Here is a 17,189-nt window from a genome sequence, read left to right on the forward strand (position 1 = left end):
ACAGGAAAGAGAACTCTGCTGAAGAGAGGAGTCAGACTAGCACCGCCAGAATGTGGACCCAACTGTCCCGGTTCCAGTGGAGTAGATGATCGGAGTGGGAGAGATGGAGGTCACTCAACCAGCCTTTGGTATCAACAAGCCTAACGGACCTGGAGCCTGGATCATCTCTTCATGCAGAACTCCACCAGCCTCCACAACCAAAGGTGACTAAGGCTTCAGGGCTTCACAAGGACACAATTTATACAATCCCATCCATCCGTCTTACCTTCCCTCTACCTATCCTCATCCATCCATCCTTCAGCCATTTATCTGTCCATCCAGCTGCCATTCATTCTACCTCACTTTCCTCCCATCCTTCTGTGGAGCATCTGCTATTAGGCCCTGAATGGGGTGATACAAATGCAAAGTAAACAAAGACACCTGTTCAACGACTTATGATTGAAGCCAGCCCTGTTGGCAGAGCTGGGCCGGCAAGAACAAATTAGAAGTCTTTCTGTTTCTATTTTCACATGCCCAGTTGAGTTTTCTGAGTGTAATTGGGCAACTAGACAACTTCAAGATAGGATAAACCTCTTTAGTTTATCTTTAGTTCTAATAAGGAAAATAAGACTCAAAGAAGAAAATTAGTGCTGTCTACAGTAACCTGGCACTTACAGGGGTCCAACTGGCCCTTTTGAGGGTGAGGCAGGCGTGAAGCAAGACTGCTACTAGCAGTTCCACTGAAAACACTTGGGAGCTATCTGCCAGGCAGGTTCCACGAAGGAAGCTCTGCTGGGCAATCTTTTCCATGGAAAGGCCTGGGCCGTTTTCTGTTCCTTTGTAGAATTACCAGAAGATGGAGAATCAAGATTAACATTTATCCAAAAGACTCAAAGCTCCTATTGACTTTGAAGCACAGGGGTGAGTGATGTAGGGGCTGGCCGACTTGGACAAGATTCAAATCTTAGTGCTGTAACTGAGTACCTTTTAGGTAAGTCAGCATCTCTGGACTCTCTTCCCTGAATGGTAGAATGGCAATAGCACCTGTCGTCTGGGGCTGACATGAGAAGTCAATGAGATCGGACATGCAGGAAACAGAATACTGCCTTGCCCACAGCAGGTGCCCTAAATGTATCCTTGCTGTTGATTTTATTGTTTCCCTGTCAAGTTAGAGAACATGTGGTAGGGCCCTTGATAGCCTGTGATATCCTCTTCCTGTATGTTTTCAGCCCTCTCAGTGATGTAGTGGTGCGTCTCAGAGAAAGGGCTTCTGCCATTAAATTTTGCTCCAAGTTCTTCATATTTTAAAGGAGCAATATAATGAATCAACCACATGGGGGCGCAGAGCTCTAAATTTTACCCTCATTGAGCAAGTTGTACACCCTAAGCATTAGAAATATAATGCCTCACAAATGATGATAGTAGCAATACCCAATTGTACCTCGGAAAGCCAAAGAATATTCCCAGAATCTTCCAAGTGGGCAGTGCCACAAGTGAACAAAGCATGTTCGTTTTTAAGTTGTGCCCCTTTGTGTTCCGGTGGTAGTGCCCAGCCCTGGCAGTACATTACAGTCACCTGGGTGTGGGGTGAAAAAATAATCCTGCAGAATCTGGGCACCCCAACCACCTGGAGTGGTAGCAAAACAGTATCAGTGTTTTAATGCTCCCCAGGTGATTCCAAGGCTGAGAACCACTCATCTATGGATTAGCAGAGCTTGAAAGTTACACGAAATGCCTGGCTGTCTCTGACACTTTGAACTTTAATAAGTGACGACGAAGGTCATGGTTATGTTATCAGAAAATAAACAAAAGCTGAAAAATAAAGACTAGTAACCTAATTACTATGGAGCCAACATTTCCTTAATTTGTCTCCCAAATGGTGCTACACTGACTCCCTGGGGTGACTAAACTGGCTCCAGCTCAGTATTTTCAAAGAGAAAAATCAAAGTGATTGAATGCCTGTCAGCCAGATGGCTTGTGTCACCAAGCCTGTGACAACCTTTCAATCATCAGAGGCCATTTGAGGGCCATGTTCCCTTCTACTTTCTGCCTGTTTGATTTTAAATTCTTGACTAACATTACAGACACTGGACAACAAAGTTAAAACAGGAGGAAGGAGAGGCGACTTTAGACCCCATGTGTTTAAACACAACATTCTCTTTATCAAAAAAGGTGACGAAATGCTGGGGCTTATTAGTCCAGAGCAGATGAAACTGCTTAGCTGCCTCTGCTCTTCCAGGAGGTACGGCTCTTTGGACCCGTAACATTTCTTACTGCCGAGATGAATGTTTGCATGTTCAGTTCCTCATATTTTTAAAAAAATATTTTTAAGTCGTAGATGGACACAATACCTTTATTTATCTTTATGTGTTGCTGAGGATCGAAACCAGTGCCTCACCCATGCTAGGCGAGTGCTCTACCACTGAGCCACAACAACCCCAGCCACAGCTGCTCATCTTCTAAGATACTGAAAGGAAAGTTCTCTGCTTAAAAGGCATATGAAATAGCCAATCCCTAAAAAACAAATTCCAAATGTCTTCTTTGATATAAGGGGAGTAACTAAGGACAGAGTAGGGACGAAGAGCTTGAGAAGAAGATTAACATTAAACAGGGACGAGAGGTGGGAGGGAAAGGGAGAGAGAAGGGAAATTGCATGGAAATGGAAGGTGATCCTCAGGGTTATACAATATTACATACAAGAGGAAGTGAGGGGTAAGGGAAGAATAATACAAGTGGAAGAAATGATTTACAGTAGAGGGGGTAGAGAGAGAAGAGGGGAGGGGAGGGGGGATAGTGGGGGATAGTAGAGGATAGGAAAGGCACCAGAATACAACAGACACTAGAATGGCAATGTGTAAATCAATGGAAGTGTAAATGATGTGATTCAGCAATCTGTATATGGGGTAAAAATGGGAGTTCATAACCCACTTGAATCAAACTGTGAAATATGATATATCAAGAATTATGTAATGTTTTGAACGACCAACAATAAAAAAAGGAAAAAAAGGCATATGAAGGTGGGCAGGTTTTCAAGCATCAGTACTTGTTCAGAGGACCAAGGAATGAAAACTGTCAGGGACTCCCCGAGTTGGTAGGAGCTACTACTACTTACACCATATGACATCCAGTTTTGAAGATTTAGAGGGTGAAAGGTCCTCAGGACTCACGGAATTCAACACACCCATCTACAGATGAGCAAACCAAGGCTCCGAGACTGCCAGCCTCATGCAGCTAGTGAAGACTGAACCAGCCCTGTTACTCTCTCCCCTAACTTCCATGTCAAGGAACGTCCCCTGGCACCACAGCTGTCAAATGTGATGACTTTTGGGCACTTTTCCTTCCTTCTGCGGGAACCCATTAGTGCCAGCCCTAGGTGCTCACCGGCCCAACCACTCGAGTCAGGACTGGAACATTCAGGGCACACAACATACCTGTTGTCCTTGGTTATTACTTAATTACATAGGAATGACTCCTCAGTCCCCACCCCAAAGACTCCTGGCCACTGGTGTTGGAATGTTTCTTAGCACGATATAAGACTGTATGCTAGTTTTCTAAATGTTTGGGGTGAGTTCGGTGGGGATTAGTTACTGCAAATTGAATACTGAGAGATTGCTTCGTAAGGCTGCTGCTGGAGAAGTGTGGTGTAGCAGATGGTGGCATCCTAACAGGGGCTTTTGTTTTTGTTCTAATTATTTGAAGTTGCTATATTTGGATGAGGAGTGGGGGAAGAGAAGGGGAAGAGTCCCTGCTCTAATCTGTGATAAGCTCTGTGTTAAAATAAGGCCCAACGACTGAACCACCAGACAGTTCTTACAAGATTAAGCATGAGAACATTTTCCATTTACAGCATTGGAAGAGGAACCCAGTGTCTCTCCACATGGTGGAATGAAGCAGCACTGTGCCGTTCTCACTGATGCTGAACACTCCACAATAAATCACCTCCCCCCCGAACTTGGGCTGCTCCATGTGTTGGTAACACCCACCCTTGGCCGACAGTCCACCAGATGGCCTATCAAGTTTGGCCCCATAGCCAAGATTTCTGGCATTAAATGTTTCCCAAACCATGTTTCTTAGGATATCACTACCTGTGAGACATTAAGATTTCTTAAATAATTTTGCAAAATGTAGTTTTAATCGAAATTAACTTTGAATTGTGAGTGGATGCAGTAGTACATGCTTTCCCAAACATCCGAGCATAAGACCTGAAGACAGGATTCACACCACCACACAGGACCCCCAAGTCTGAACACAATATGGGGGAATGCTGCAACGTATTATTGAGATAAAATACATCTTTAAAAACCAAGGAAGATGGGGAAAAAGTTGCAAATATGTGTTTCTTTTTTCGGAGGGCAGGTACTGGGGATTGAATTTAGGGGCACTCGACCACTGAGCCACATCCCCAGCCCTATTTTGTATTTTATTTAGAGACGGGGTCTCACCGAGTTGCTTAGCACCTCACCATTGCTGAGGCTGGCTTTGAACTTGTGATCCTCCTGCCTCAGCCTCCCAGGCTGCTGGCATTACAGGCATGTGTCACTGTGCTGGCTAAATACTGCGACTCAGAGTTTTCACTCAGTTCGGTCATGGAAGTCTAACTGGTTGTCACCCAAATAAAACTGACTTCTTGTATTTTGAAACTCTTATTTGCAAACTTTTATAAGAAGATCACCACCCTTGTCAGGGAATCAACAAGGTTAGTGAAGCCCCAGTAGTGACTTAATACAGTATTGACTAATTTCAAAGATGTTATGAGATGGCCCCACCCTTGCTGAAGGTGGGGGCCCAGGTGAGCACCTCTCACCAAGGCTGACCTCGTCACTGCACTCTGACCCAGAGCCATCCCTTCGGACTGAAGGGCAATATAGCTGCAGGAGGCGAGAAGTTACTGCAGGAGGTCGACGTCACCCAAGACCAAAAGCAACTCAACTTGGCTTATAAAATATTACCTGTTGTCTAACTCCCACCTGGACTCTGGTCCCAGCTCATTGTGGTCTATCTTACTGCCGACCACTCCATCCCACCAGACTGGGACTCCTCATAGAAAGGAGATCCTATTACTTTTACAGCCAGATCATGGGCTCCTGCCCTGACTCTCGGCAGCAAGTGTCTGTTGTTCTGTGCCTGGTCGGGTTGCTGCAGGCTTCCTTCTTGTCCCTATGAAGCGGATTCTTTCTACATAGAAATGTGAGGCAGAGACAATACACTTGCCAGGTTGAGCAGCCTGCAGCCCAACAGCTCAGAGCACAGCTGGAAACCCAATTCTTAAATGAAAAATTGCAAAGCTGCTTTCTTGTGACCTATTCTCTACAAGGTCCCCACATTACAGTGGAATAAAAAGCTGCACCCCATTTTCCCATGAGATTCTTCCCAATAAAGGACATAATTTATAGTCAAGTCACACATCCCTGCTCCTCTTACCACAAATTGCAGCGATTTTAATTTTGAATACAAGAATAGTCTATAAATGTCTTTAACTTCATTAACCTGTCTACCCTTGCTTGAGGGCCAGGCTAATTTACATGATTCCCAATTGCTCAGAGCCAAGGTGGCTCAAAATAGCTTTTTTCATCAATTTCCAACACATGGCAGTTTCCTCGTGACTCAACCCAGTTGCTCCTCTGCATTTCATTTCACTTTGTAGGTTTTCCTCGGGAGGCAGCTGGTCCCCAGCTGTCCGTCTTCCCACCCCTTTCTGAAGCTGGGCTCTCATGAGCGCCCGGATGGTTGTGGCTTTTTGATGTCCCTCATTTCTTCATCCACGAGACCTGCCCAGGGTACCTGTGCCCCTCCCAGGGATGGCCCAGGCCCAGCTAACCCCCTCACAGCACTGTAGCAACTTTTTCTTTCCCAGGGAAGTAGACAGGAGCCCAGGGAGGTTGAGTGACTGAGGACTTTCTCTACAGGGAACCTGTCCAGTCAACCGTGGTCAGTGGAGTACAATTTGCTTTAAAGTTCATCCTGACTGGAAGGCCCGGGACATTCCTCCATACAGGCTGAAATCCTAAACTCTAATAACGGGCACTTGTAATTTGGCAGAGACCCCAGAGTTCAGATGTGAACGTGATGATATTTTGACCCCCAAAGTGTTCCCTGAAGCTCCCACAGCAGCTTCGGGGCTCTTTTTCCTTCTCTTATTTTTTCCTCCAATTTAAATAAAGATGTAACCCAACAGACCAGGCTGATCTTATGCCTAGGTGATGGGACATCTCAGTTGAGGTACCTGAATTATCATACAAAACGTGTACAATGTAGTCGGTACTATGTAGCTGTATGTAAATCAGCTTCTTAACTGTGTTGGACAACCAGCTGTAAGAGATCTTTTCTGATTGTGAACTGATAATTATGCAAAATGAATTGCTTGAAATTGGATATAGGACTGGGGTTGTGGTTCAGTGGTAGAGCACTTGCCTAGTACGTGTGAGGCGCTGGGTTTGATCATCAGCACTACATAAAAATAAAGGTTTTGTGTCCACCTACAACTAAAAATATTTTTAAAATTCAGCTATAATGTGACACAAACAAATGCTTGGATTTAAATGAAATTCCTTTCAAATAAATAAAGTTTTCTAAACACTCAATTTCTATTTCTCTCCAATCATGACTCATAGAACAAATAGTTTGTGGAGAGGACAAAGCATGGACCATGCTTTGAGCAACACTGGTGTGGAGTGGTACCTCATGTGAAAGCGATTTGTCTTTATATTTCAGTCTGTTTCCTTGGGGAGAATACAGACCTTCTGGTCTCATCTCTGCTCATTCTTGTTTGCTCTTACTACAAAAATCAAGTGCTACTGATTTCTTGAGCGCACCACCCTCCTCCAACACACCAGCTACACCCTCCATGCTAATGGGCATCACTGTCCCCTTAATTCCTCCTCTCTAGAAGGAGTCTGAACATACGTCCCCAGACCCCAGGTGCCACCGGGGTCCATGTAAATGCCCCTTCCTGCCCTGTTCCAAGGAACCTGGTTGGGCTCCCAAGTGCCTGTGTATAATTGTCACACATGATACGTATTAAAAGCATATTACATACATTATGTTACGGCTCACTATGTACAACATGTAAATACTACATATTACCTAAATACAACTATATAATATTGACCATGTTGTACCTGTTTTGTATCATATAGGTACTTGAGAATCTTATATAAATGAGATATCTGTGGCTACAGTAGCACCTGTAACATTATATATAATGTAATATGCATTATTTATATAATATAAAGGAAAATAGACAAATAAAAAGATAAAAGATCCACTGGCTGGAGACACTAGGTAGCAGTGGGTGGGAACATGTGATACATGTGTAATAGGCAATATGTTTAAAATATAAACATTACACAAATAATACAATAATCATCTGACAACATGTAATATAAAAATGTGCACAGAGGGCAACTCCATGCCTCACTCACCAGTGTCGTTGGGGTACTTGTCCCCCCTGGTGCATGTCCTCCCGTCGTCCTCAAGGACATAGCCCTCCCGGCACTCACAGCGGTAGCTGCCCACGGTGTTGACACAGATGTGCTCACACAGAGTCTTGTTGCTGGTGGCACACTCGTCGATGTCTGGTGTAAACCAAATGCAGAAAACGCTCAGTTTCTGAGAAGTCACTTATGCCACAGATGGCACGAGACTTGTCCCTCATAATACCTGTACCAAGAACACTATTCCAGACCTTGACCGGACAGAGCCTGGCATGAGGTTGGGCGCTGGGAGGATGGGCCATCTGTGGAAGCAGCACTTTGGCCATTTGACTATCATTACAGACCAACCAATGATGGGTTCCTGGCTGTCATAGGACCCGATGGAGTTGCGGCTGGCCTTTAGAGAGTTCACCTGGGAAACGATGAGAATGAAGCCTGTCCCTAAACACTTCCCAGGGCTCCTCAGGAGAGCGACTGGGGCCAACACACCCTGATGAGCAGACATTAGCTAAGTGATTTTTTGCAAGCAGCCTAGTGTGCTGAGGTCTTTAAAGTTCTCCTTTATGGCTGGAATTCTATATGTGACACAAGGGCCACTTAGGAATAGCCCCTTCCCAGTTAAGGGACACAATATACTTGGGAAAAGATACTTATGAAAAAATAGTCACAGATGTCTAATGGGGAGAGGCTTCCCTAGGAAATCTCTGCCTCATCAGTGACCCAAGCAGACCCCTGAGGAGCTGCAGAAATGAGGCATGAGACCATCAAATGAGTAACCCCGGAGGGTCCGCGTCAACTGCCCACACCATGGGCTTGCAGGGGCCCCTGCTGCACTGGGAAGAAGCAACACGTTTCCCACCATGAGAAGACAGGCTCAATTCCATTTCCTGTTCACTGGCTAAAGACACCCAGTAGCAGTGGGTGGGAACCAGGACACACAGCCCCTGATGGTGACATGTGGGCAGACAGAGCCCAGCCTTGAACTTTAGGATGCCGATAACTTTAGCCTGGACAAGCAGCCAAGGACCCAGCTCCGGCAGGCTCCCTGGGTGCCAAGAGTGAGCACAGCAATTCAGGTGTTCCTCTGGCAGTATACACTGTTGTCATAGGGAGCCTGGATGCAGGCGACGGTCGGAGCCTCCTCTGCAGTTCCTCAGGCTGACTGCCTTTTTCTCCAGGTGTTCCCACCCTAAATGTCAGAGTGAAGCAGTTGTACTGGCCACAGAATGCAAAGTACTGCTGATCCCCAAATGTCTACAGAAAAGTAATTAGGGCACATAGCTCCTACCAACTGAAAGGAGAGCCCCTGGGCCCAGCCCTGAGCTGCATGGAGTGTCCCATGAGCTTTGTAAGAGGCACCCCGAGTCCCTCCTACCCTCCTCTATTTGCTTGTCAGTGTGGGGTACCTTTCCCAGATGCTTTTTGGGAGAAACCAGGGGACCTAAGGCTAGACTTTCCCAGGTGCCCGATGGAGGAGGGAGCCTTGCTCATATCAGATGGCTTATTTCCTACCCGGGTCCATCTGAGGTCTCTACTCTTCTTCCAGCTGACCTGAAACTTCACTGAGCATAGCACCCACCCTCAGAGTTGTGGCTCACTATGTATGGAGGAGGGACCAGGAACCTTTCAAGCAGGGACCCCAGTTGTGGAGACAGGTTAGCCATGGGTTTGCCACACTCAAACACATGGTTCCAGACCATGAGCCCTAAACTTCCACCATGCGACCAGCACACTGGTTTCATTAAAGAGGTTCTTGGCATAAAAGTTAGCTAGTGAGATCAAAATAAACCCACAGACTCAATTACCTTTTTCTATGACCAGGTCCGAGACGGCTCTCACCTCTCTGGCTCACACCTCGAACCACCCGGTAGGGCAGCAAGGATTACTCAGGGCTATCAGGAGAGAGAGAGAGGCAGAGCACGCCCGGGAGTGGCTTTTTATTGGGGAGCAAGAAATTCAGGGGAGAATTCCATCCAATGAAGGTCGAGGGGGGCAGCACTCCAAGGTCAGGGTCAGTGATTGGCCCCCGGGGTCAGTGGTCAGTCACACCCCCACACGGACAGGCTCTCGCACCAGGAGAGGGTCGGCAAAGCTCCGACACAGTTTAGCCAAAGCGCCTCACCCCCAATCCGGGAGTTGCCCGATCACGTGTGAGAATGGCTTCCCACACTAAACCTCCTCAGGAATTCAAGGAGGGAACTGCCCAGTCAAGGAAAACAACCAGAACAAGCTGGTGCCCCTGGTGATGGCCAGGCAACTGCTCAGCTACAGCCAAGTTTGCCCCTAACCTCCTGCCACACGCACACCTCCCTTTTCCCCAGTCATCTCTTGAGAACACTCATTCTGGCTTCTCTGTTTTACGTTCCAGACCACTCATTTCCTGTTTTGCATTATTCTATTACATCTGGCCTGGTTCCCGTCTTTGGCTTTTACATCTCACTGCCAGTTAGGAGCTGGAAAATAACGCGCATTGCCAACACACCCAGGCAGTAGGGCTTCTCCCACTTCCGGTGTCTCTCGCGGTCATATTGGTATCCTGGATAACAGGTGCACAGCACGCGGCCAAAGTTGTCTGTACACTGCTGTTCACAGGGAGCCTGGGCACAGACATCATAATCTGAAAGAAAAAAAGCATGCACTCACACCAGCCGCAGGGGGAGGCAGGGCAGCCTGGCCTGGAGCTCACCTTCTGGGCTGCATTCTGCAGGTGTGACCTGTGAGCAGCCCCACCTACAGGGGCGTTAGCTCTGGAGACTGTGGTGCAGCTTCTGGGAGCACTGTGGTGGCAGAAGGCAAACATCACTCATACTTTTCTCTGAAGTTGCCTTGTTGTGCCCTTGGGTCCTGGTCACTGTCCAGAAGCAAAGATGCTTTAGTCAGCCAGGCTCTGGGGCAGTTCCTGGGGACCTCTTTGATCTGCAACTGCTAGAGGAACAAGAAAATCCTTCCAGCAGGGCATTGATGGGCTTTGGTGCCCAAATATAAGAGGAAGGGCTGGCTGGCAGACTCAGAAAAATGAGGGCAGCTTTAGGAGTAGATATGTGAGAGTCTTCAGAGAGCCTATTGCTCGCACAAGTGAGTGTGGTAGGTGTGCACATGATGGGGTGTGTGTGTATGGAGATTCTGCATGTGAGAAGGGGTTGGGTGAGACTGAATGGCTGCAGATCTCTTGCTGGCCCTATGCCTGTGCATATGAGGGTGAGTGCCCAATAATGTGTCAGGAATTGGGGCATCTGCTACTCTCCATTCTTATGGACTGATATTTAATGAGCTTCTGAAGGGCCTCTGGCTCTAAATAGCTCAGTTTTGACATATTCTCAGATCATTTCCAGCATCTCGTCACTGTCATCTCCAGGTACTAGTCCCAGATGGACCCTCCTGAGACACAGGTGAACCTGGGTCTGCTCTCCTGTATGTGAAGGGAAAGAAGTGAGCCATCTCTGATGCAGACAGGGTCAAATTTGACAAAGATCATGCCATTCTGGGGATGACCTGGTGAGCGGCCCTTGTTTGATGATACTTCCCACAAGTGGGACTCCAGGTCTGCTTTGCCAGCCTGGGTTCTGACCAAGCCTACAAACTATCTGGCTAACCTTTCCTCAACTAAGCATCACCTCCAGGCAACCAAAGTTCTGTTTCTTTTGCTCAAAAGTCAAGTCTCGGGCTGGGGATGTGGCTCAAGCGGTAGCGCGCTCGCCTGGCATGCGTGCGGCCCGGGTTCGATCCTCAGCACCACATACCAACAAAGATGTTGTGTCCGCCGAGAACTAAAAAATAAATATTGAAAATTCTCTCTCTCTCTCTCTCTCTGTCTCTCTCTCTCTCTCTCTCACTCCTCTCTCACTCTCTCTTTAAAAAAAAAAAAAAAAAAAAAAAAAAAAAAAAAAGTCAAGTCTCAGTGTTACGGGTAATGAGCTGCCCTGTCCTGCCAGCTGTCACCATTACTGGGATCAGCCATGGAGGAGGCAGAAGGGCCATCTAGGGCACTGGTTGGCTGTGGTGCCCAATGAGGTCTTGCTTTCAGAAGCAGCCGTTCCCACTCTGCTCTGCTTCTTAGGTGCCACTTAAACTCTTCCAGCTGTTTTCATATTTACCCCTGGACCTCTAAGTATCCAATTTGCATTGCTTCCTTTATTTTAAATATTGCTTTTACTTTAAAGGTTCCTTATTAACTTCCAGTCACGAGAGACACTTAGCATTTTTATTGCACTTCCCCACCCCAGCACTTGGCACTTCTGGTTCCTTCTGTCTGGTCAATGGGTTTGTTGAAATTTTAGTTTGATAAATCTCCAGCACTTGCCCTGGAGTGACAACATAAAAGCTCTTCTGGGTAGAGCCAGGAGTTACACTCCACTGAACTGCCCTTTCCTGGAGAACTGTCTGACATCCTTAAGGGAAGTGCCTTGTGTATTTTGGGGGTCCAAGTTATTGAGTTCATTTAGTTTCAAGTCTGCTCCACCTTCTTCCAACAGCTACTTGGTGACATGAGGCTCTGGAGACAATTCTCCAGCTTGTTGGGTGCTTTCAATAAGGGGTGCTTAGGGGAGGTGTAAGTACAGAGAGAGACCCCCACAAACACAAGGAGGCTGGAAGAGGAAGAGGGGCTCTGCACCTTTCTGCTTGTGCTTGCTGTTCCTGAGCCTTACCTCAGTCCCACCCACCACCCCCATCCAGACCCTTTGGATAGCAGCAGTAACTGCCAGTTCACAGTTTATCACTTGCAGAAGCAGCCTCACCACAACCATCTTAGGGGCACCAGCACCAGTGAGCGGGTTCCCAGATCCCTGAGCCACCTACCTAGTTCAGAGAAACTGAGTTCAGAGAAATAGCACTGGATGCCCAGTGCCTACGAGGACTGGGTCCTAGCCCAGTGGCACCTCCTCTGAGCTTCTACGTCTTAATGGGTCTCCTGCCTCTCTTTGCTCCCCTAGCTTAGAAGTGGGAGCTACCGTACATGGTTGTTACCTCTGGGAAAGTTTTCCTTTTGACTTCAGTTCTCAATGTCTAGTCATTAGTTGTATCAAATGCTCTCAAATAATGGAGCATGTGGATGACAGTTATGATTTATTTCTAGGGACTCCCTGAATTTTTCAAATCTCTTAAGATGTTTAAGTATTTTCCCATTTCGGAGTGAGGAAGTTTCTTCTCCCTGTAGAAATCTCTGTAGCTGCTTCTTGGTGTGTCCGTTCCCTATCATCTTGGGGATTCCATCCACTCTTTTGACCCTATGCTTCCCTCTCCTCCCTCGTCTTCCTCTTTTCTGGTTTATGCTCTAGTTTTACTGGAGCATATACTCCAGTAGCTTCCTGAGAAAAGTCATAAGAGGTAAAATTTTTATGCTTATGCATGTCTAAAAATATATTTTAGTGATTGATAGTTTGGGCATAAAACTGTAAGAGAAGTTTACCTCCACAGTATGCAGACATTGCTCCATTGTTTTCTAAATTCAGGCTCACTGCAGCTCAGTCCTATGAGATTTTACTACTTAATATTTCATACGAATTTCACTTCCCCTCTGAAATTTTAATGTTGTTTCCATTGTATTAAAATTTCACAATGAGGTTTTCATGTGGGGCTTTGTTATTCTTTGATGGGGCCCTTTCTATCTAGAAAATTCTGGAGAATTTCCTTGAATTACATCTTCAATGACAACTCCTTTTCTCTGTGTAACTTAATTATCTTGAGGTTGTGTTCCCTGGACTGTTCCTCATCTTTTCTACTTTTCATTTCTTTGATCTTCTGCTCTAGGTCTTGGGTAATTTCCTTAATTTCACCTTTCAACCCTTTCACTGTTTTCTATTTGTCATGTTTTTAATTTCTAAGAATTCTTCATTCTGTTCCTTTTTATTGACACCCTGTTTTCGTTTGATGCATTCTGTATTGTTTCTGAAGTCTAAGTGAATTAATTCCAAGTTTCCCTCTGTCCGGGTAGCTCATGCTTTCTCTAAGACTTTCCCTTACGTTTCTTTTTGAACGCTTTCCTCTAACATCTGGTGCTCCTTGGGTGCTGTTTTAGTTTACTTGTGGAGTATTAAAAATAGCTCAACAGCAGCTCTTTGCACATGGGATTTTTATAAATCCCAAGCTTCAGCTTAAGTGACTCAACTGGTGCCTTCCAGCATCAGTTTCTAGAGATTTTCCTTGTGTCTGCTCTATGTCCAGAGGCAGCATGTACAAAAATCCCTCTCCAAGAGTAAGTCAGTTTTGAACTATGAAGGGAGAGGACTGGGTGTTTAAATCTTCAATGTGTAGCATTTTCTTAATGCCTCCATGTTTGATGTTGAGTTCTTACTTTCATCTGAGTGGTCCTCCCCAGCCAGCCTCAAGAACCTCTGCTTTACCCTCTTAGAAGAGGGTATCTTTGGTTTCCTGCCTGGGTATAAAAGGGGAAATAACTTTGGTTGCATGGAATAGAGGGCACATCATAGTCCAACTTTTCAGACTTTTAAATCTAACCTGTTTTGACACCACTTCAACCCTTGTTTTCAGTTTTGATCGTCATTAGTTTCCGTATAAACTGTTGGCTCCTTAGTTTTCCCTGGTTCTGGCTGAGGGTTCAGGCTTCTCATTTTGCTGAATTATTTACTACCTTGTCTGTCCTCCAGCTTCTAAAATGTTGTTGCTGTTATCTTTTCCTTTCTCCTTAATCTTGTGGGTGTATGTCTTTTGCTCCCCCCCACCAAATTTTGTGGAGTTTCTGTGGGAGAGGCAAGGCTAAGAAATTTATTCTGTCCTTTGTTTTTGAAAACTTGTTTCTTAGAGCCTATCAACTTAGTCATGTGGCTTTTATCTTTAAAATTTACACATTTTCTATACTCTGTTGTATTTCTGTTGGCTCCAATCTCAGATCTTCATAGTCTATGTAAACAGGATCCTACTCCCAAGAACCTTCTCCTTTAAATCCATTCTGCACAACCGCCGCTAGGCTACCTGACCAACACACAGTGCTCAGACAGCCTTCTAGTTCTAAATAGGCGGGGCATCTCTGACAATCTGAACATTGGAAATCTGAGAAATTTTGAGCACCATGTGATAGATTTTGAAGTACTTCAGATTTCTGGATCAGGAATGATCAACCAGTGAAGTCTACACAAATATTCCAAATTTCAAGAAACTCTGAAACTAAAACTCTTCTGGTTGGTCCTAAGCACTTCAGATAATGATCCTTAAGTTTGTACTAATGAAGCATGGGTGGGTCACTCTCGAATTTGAGGTTGGGCACTAAATTCCTTGAGATTTCTCCAACATAGACTTACCTTTGAGCTTCTCTTCACCTTTGTCCTTGGTCCCAGTCACACCTTCTTTCTTACATACTTCTGTCACTTCACCTTAGTAATTAATGTCCAACCTGACACCCTCACTCTCAGTGCCTTGTAACTGTGGTTTTCTATCCAGGTTTTCAAGCTTCACTGCAAAGGCCTTCCCTGATCTCCTCCATCGAGTCTATTTTGTCTCCTCTCAAGGCCATGGATCTCTGACCATCTTCCACTCACGAGCTCTGACATTATCAGGTACCCGCCCTCCCAACTTGGCCACTCTGTGATCTGTTTCTTTAAGGCTCAATTTCCTCACCTGTAAAATACTGATAATAGTAACACCCACTTCACTTCTGTGGATGTGAAACCAGATGACACGTTAAGCATAGCGCCTGACACACAGGGAAAGCTCTACCTGCTTTTCTGCTGCTGGTTCCCATCACTGTTTGCCTTCAGGGGAGGGACTATGCCCCCTGGAGTAACAGCCAGGATTTCTTCCCCATGTTGTATGCTCAGTTCATAACTGCAGAGCCTAACAAATCGGATCATCCTATCACACGGCCAAGATAACAATGGCGGGTGTAGGGGCACCAGATCCGGTCTTTGCAGATCTCCCTTGCAACTATTCAGCTCCACTGCTGTCATGCAAAAGCAGCCATAAGTACTACTTTAGTGAATAGGTATATGGCCCCATTTCAATGAAGCTTTATTTCTAGAGGCAGGGAATGGACCAGATTTGCTCCACAGGCCACACAGGTCACTGCCCATGACTCAGTAACAAATGAGCCAGCAACACTTTAAAAAACTAACTTCCACTCATCAGTTAACACATCTGTTTAGACACACTAGTTTCTTTTTGCTACCTGGGATGGTTAATTTCATTAGTTAACTTGGCCAGGCCATGCTACCTATACATCTGGTCCGAAGTCCACCAAGAGAGTGTGCATGCTGTGAATTAGTACCCAATATATGGTGTGGTTTCTCCCTTAACCAGTATTCATTCACAGGATCAGGTGTAATCTCTTATGATTACCCAGTTTCATCTCCATGATCTATTAGAGAAGACCTTTTCATTTTGGGGATAGAGCTGTTGCTCAGGCAGGTTTCAAATGACCCCCCTGCTTTAGCCTCCCAGTAGCTGGGACTAGATGTTCACAACAACACATCCAGTTCTACTAGCAGAATTTCTGATTCCCATTCCTGTGACTTTATGCTCTTAGTTTCAAATGGAGGATGCTTGCAGGAGGAGAAAAAATGCTTCCGTAGGTTTGCCATCTGGACCCTGGGGTCCTCATGCCTCATAGGCCTGCAAGGAAGGGAGTCGCTGTGTTGGCCCAGTGACAGTCTATAACAAGGGGAAGCTGGAAGGTTACTCCTCAGCAGAGGAGTGTCTGGATATAAGGACTATCCTAAGGTGTCTCTGGGTTACTCTGTCCTGCAATTACAGCTGACGGAAAACAACCACCCAGTTCAGGCTAGATGAACGTCTCAGAAGAAAGGTGTGGAATACCTCACCAGGTTTAAAAAAACAACAACAACAACAAAAGAAACATGACCAGATGAGGAGCTTATTGGAGGCAAAGGGAAAAAAAATTAGTGGAAGAAAGTAGTTACGAATAGCAGCTATGACCATGTGACCAGTTACAGAAACAAGGACCATGATTGTCATGAGCATTTATATTCTAGAATATGTATGTGTGCAAATATCTTTCTTATAAGTTAATACATTTTATTGATACACAGTATCACAGCATTGAAATATGGTGAACTTTAACATGACAGCATTTAAGTTATAGCATATGGAGGAGAAAAATAAATATTACTTTGCATCCTCTTCTGGAGAAGGTGTCAGTGCATTTTAACATGGGGGTAGCAGCATTGCATCAGGTGGAGGTATGGCCTTATGATCGTTTCCATTCGGAGATTAAGTTCAGGAGATTAAATGTGTATGGGTGCCAAGTTGAAAAGGAGTAGACTGTGATGGGTAACTCGACTAGGACAAAGTTCTCAGATATTTGATCCCACATTATTCTAAGATTATTTGATCTACACATTTCTGTGTAGGTATTTAGATGAGATTAACAGACTTTGAGTAAAGCAGATTACCCTCCCGTACGTGGGTGGGCCTCATCTGGTCAGTTGAAGGATTAGTAGCAAAACACACTGACCTGCTTTGATAAAAAGGGAATTCTGCCAGGAGACTGCTTTTGGCTTACCCTGAAGATCTAGGCTTGTACCTCCATAATCTCATGAACTGATCTTATAAATCTCAATCAAAATCTGTCTCCCCCACTACACACACATAGTCTATTGGTTTTTTGTCTCTGGAGAACACTAACATGCAATCTTTTTTTCTTCTAGTACTGAGGATTGAACCCAGGGCCTCTGTATGTGCTAGGCAAGCACTCTACCCCTGAGCTACAACCCCAGGCCCCTAATATACAGACTTTACTGGAAAATTCTACATTTGTACTTTGCATTTGTGGGTGATAGAATCCCTTATGACTAAATGTATCTTTAG

The 17,189-nt window shown here is 45.4% G+C and overlaps 1 protein-coding gene across 1 annotated transcript in view; it reads right to left on the minus strand.

Moving 5' to 3' along the window:
* The window catches only part of LOC308640094 (collagen and calcium-binding EGF domain-containing protein 1-like), a gene marked incomplete at its 5' end in the record, with an annotated part of 58,485 nt that overhangs the window by 16,300 nt on the left and 24,996 nt on the right, over positions 1-17,189 (minus strand). The window contains 2 exons of the mRNA XM_081312132.1: positions 7,401-7,553; positions 9,895-10,029. Coding sequence (XP_081168258.1) covers positions 7,401-7,553; positions 9,895-10,029 — 288 coding nt within the window. The remainder of the gene's footprint in view (positions 1-7,400; positions 7,554-9,894; positions 10,030-17,189) is intronic.

Source organism: Spermophilus citellus (assembly GCF_964194105.1).
Source record: "Spermophilus citellus genome assembly, contig: SCAFFOLD_122, whole genome shotgun sequence".
NCBI lineage: Eukaryota > Metazoa > Chordata > Mammalia > Rodentia > Sciuridae > Spermophilus > Spermophilus citellus.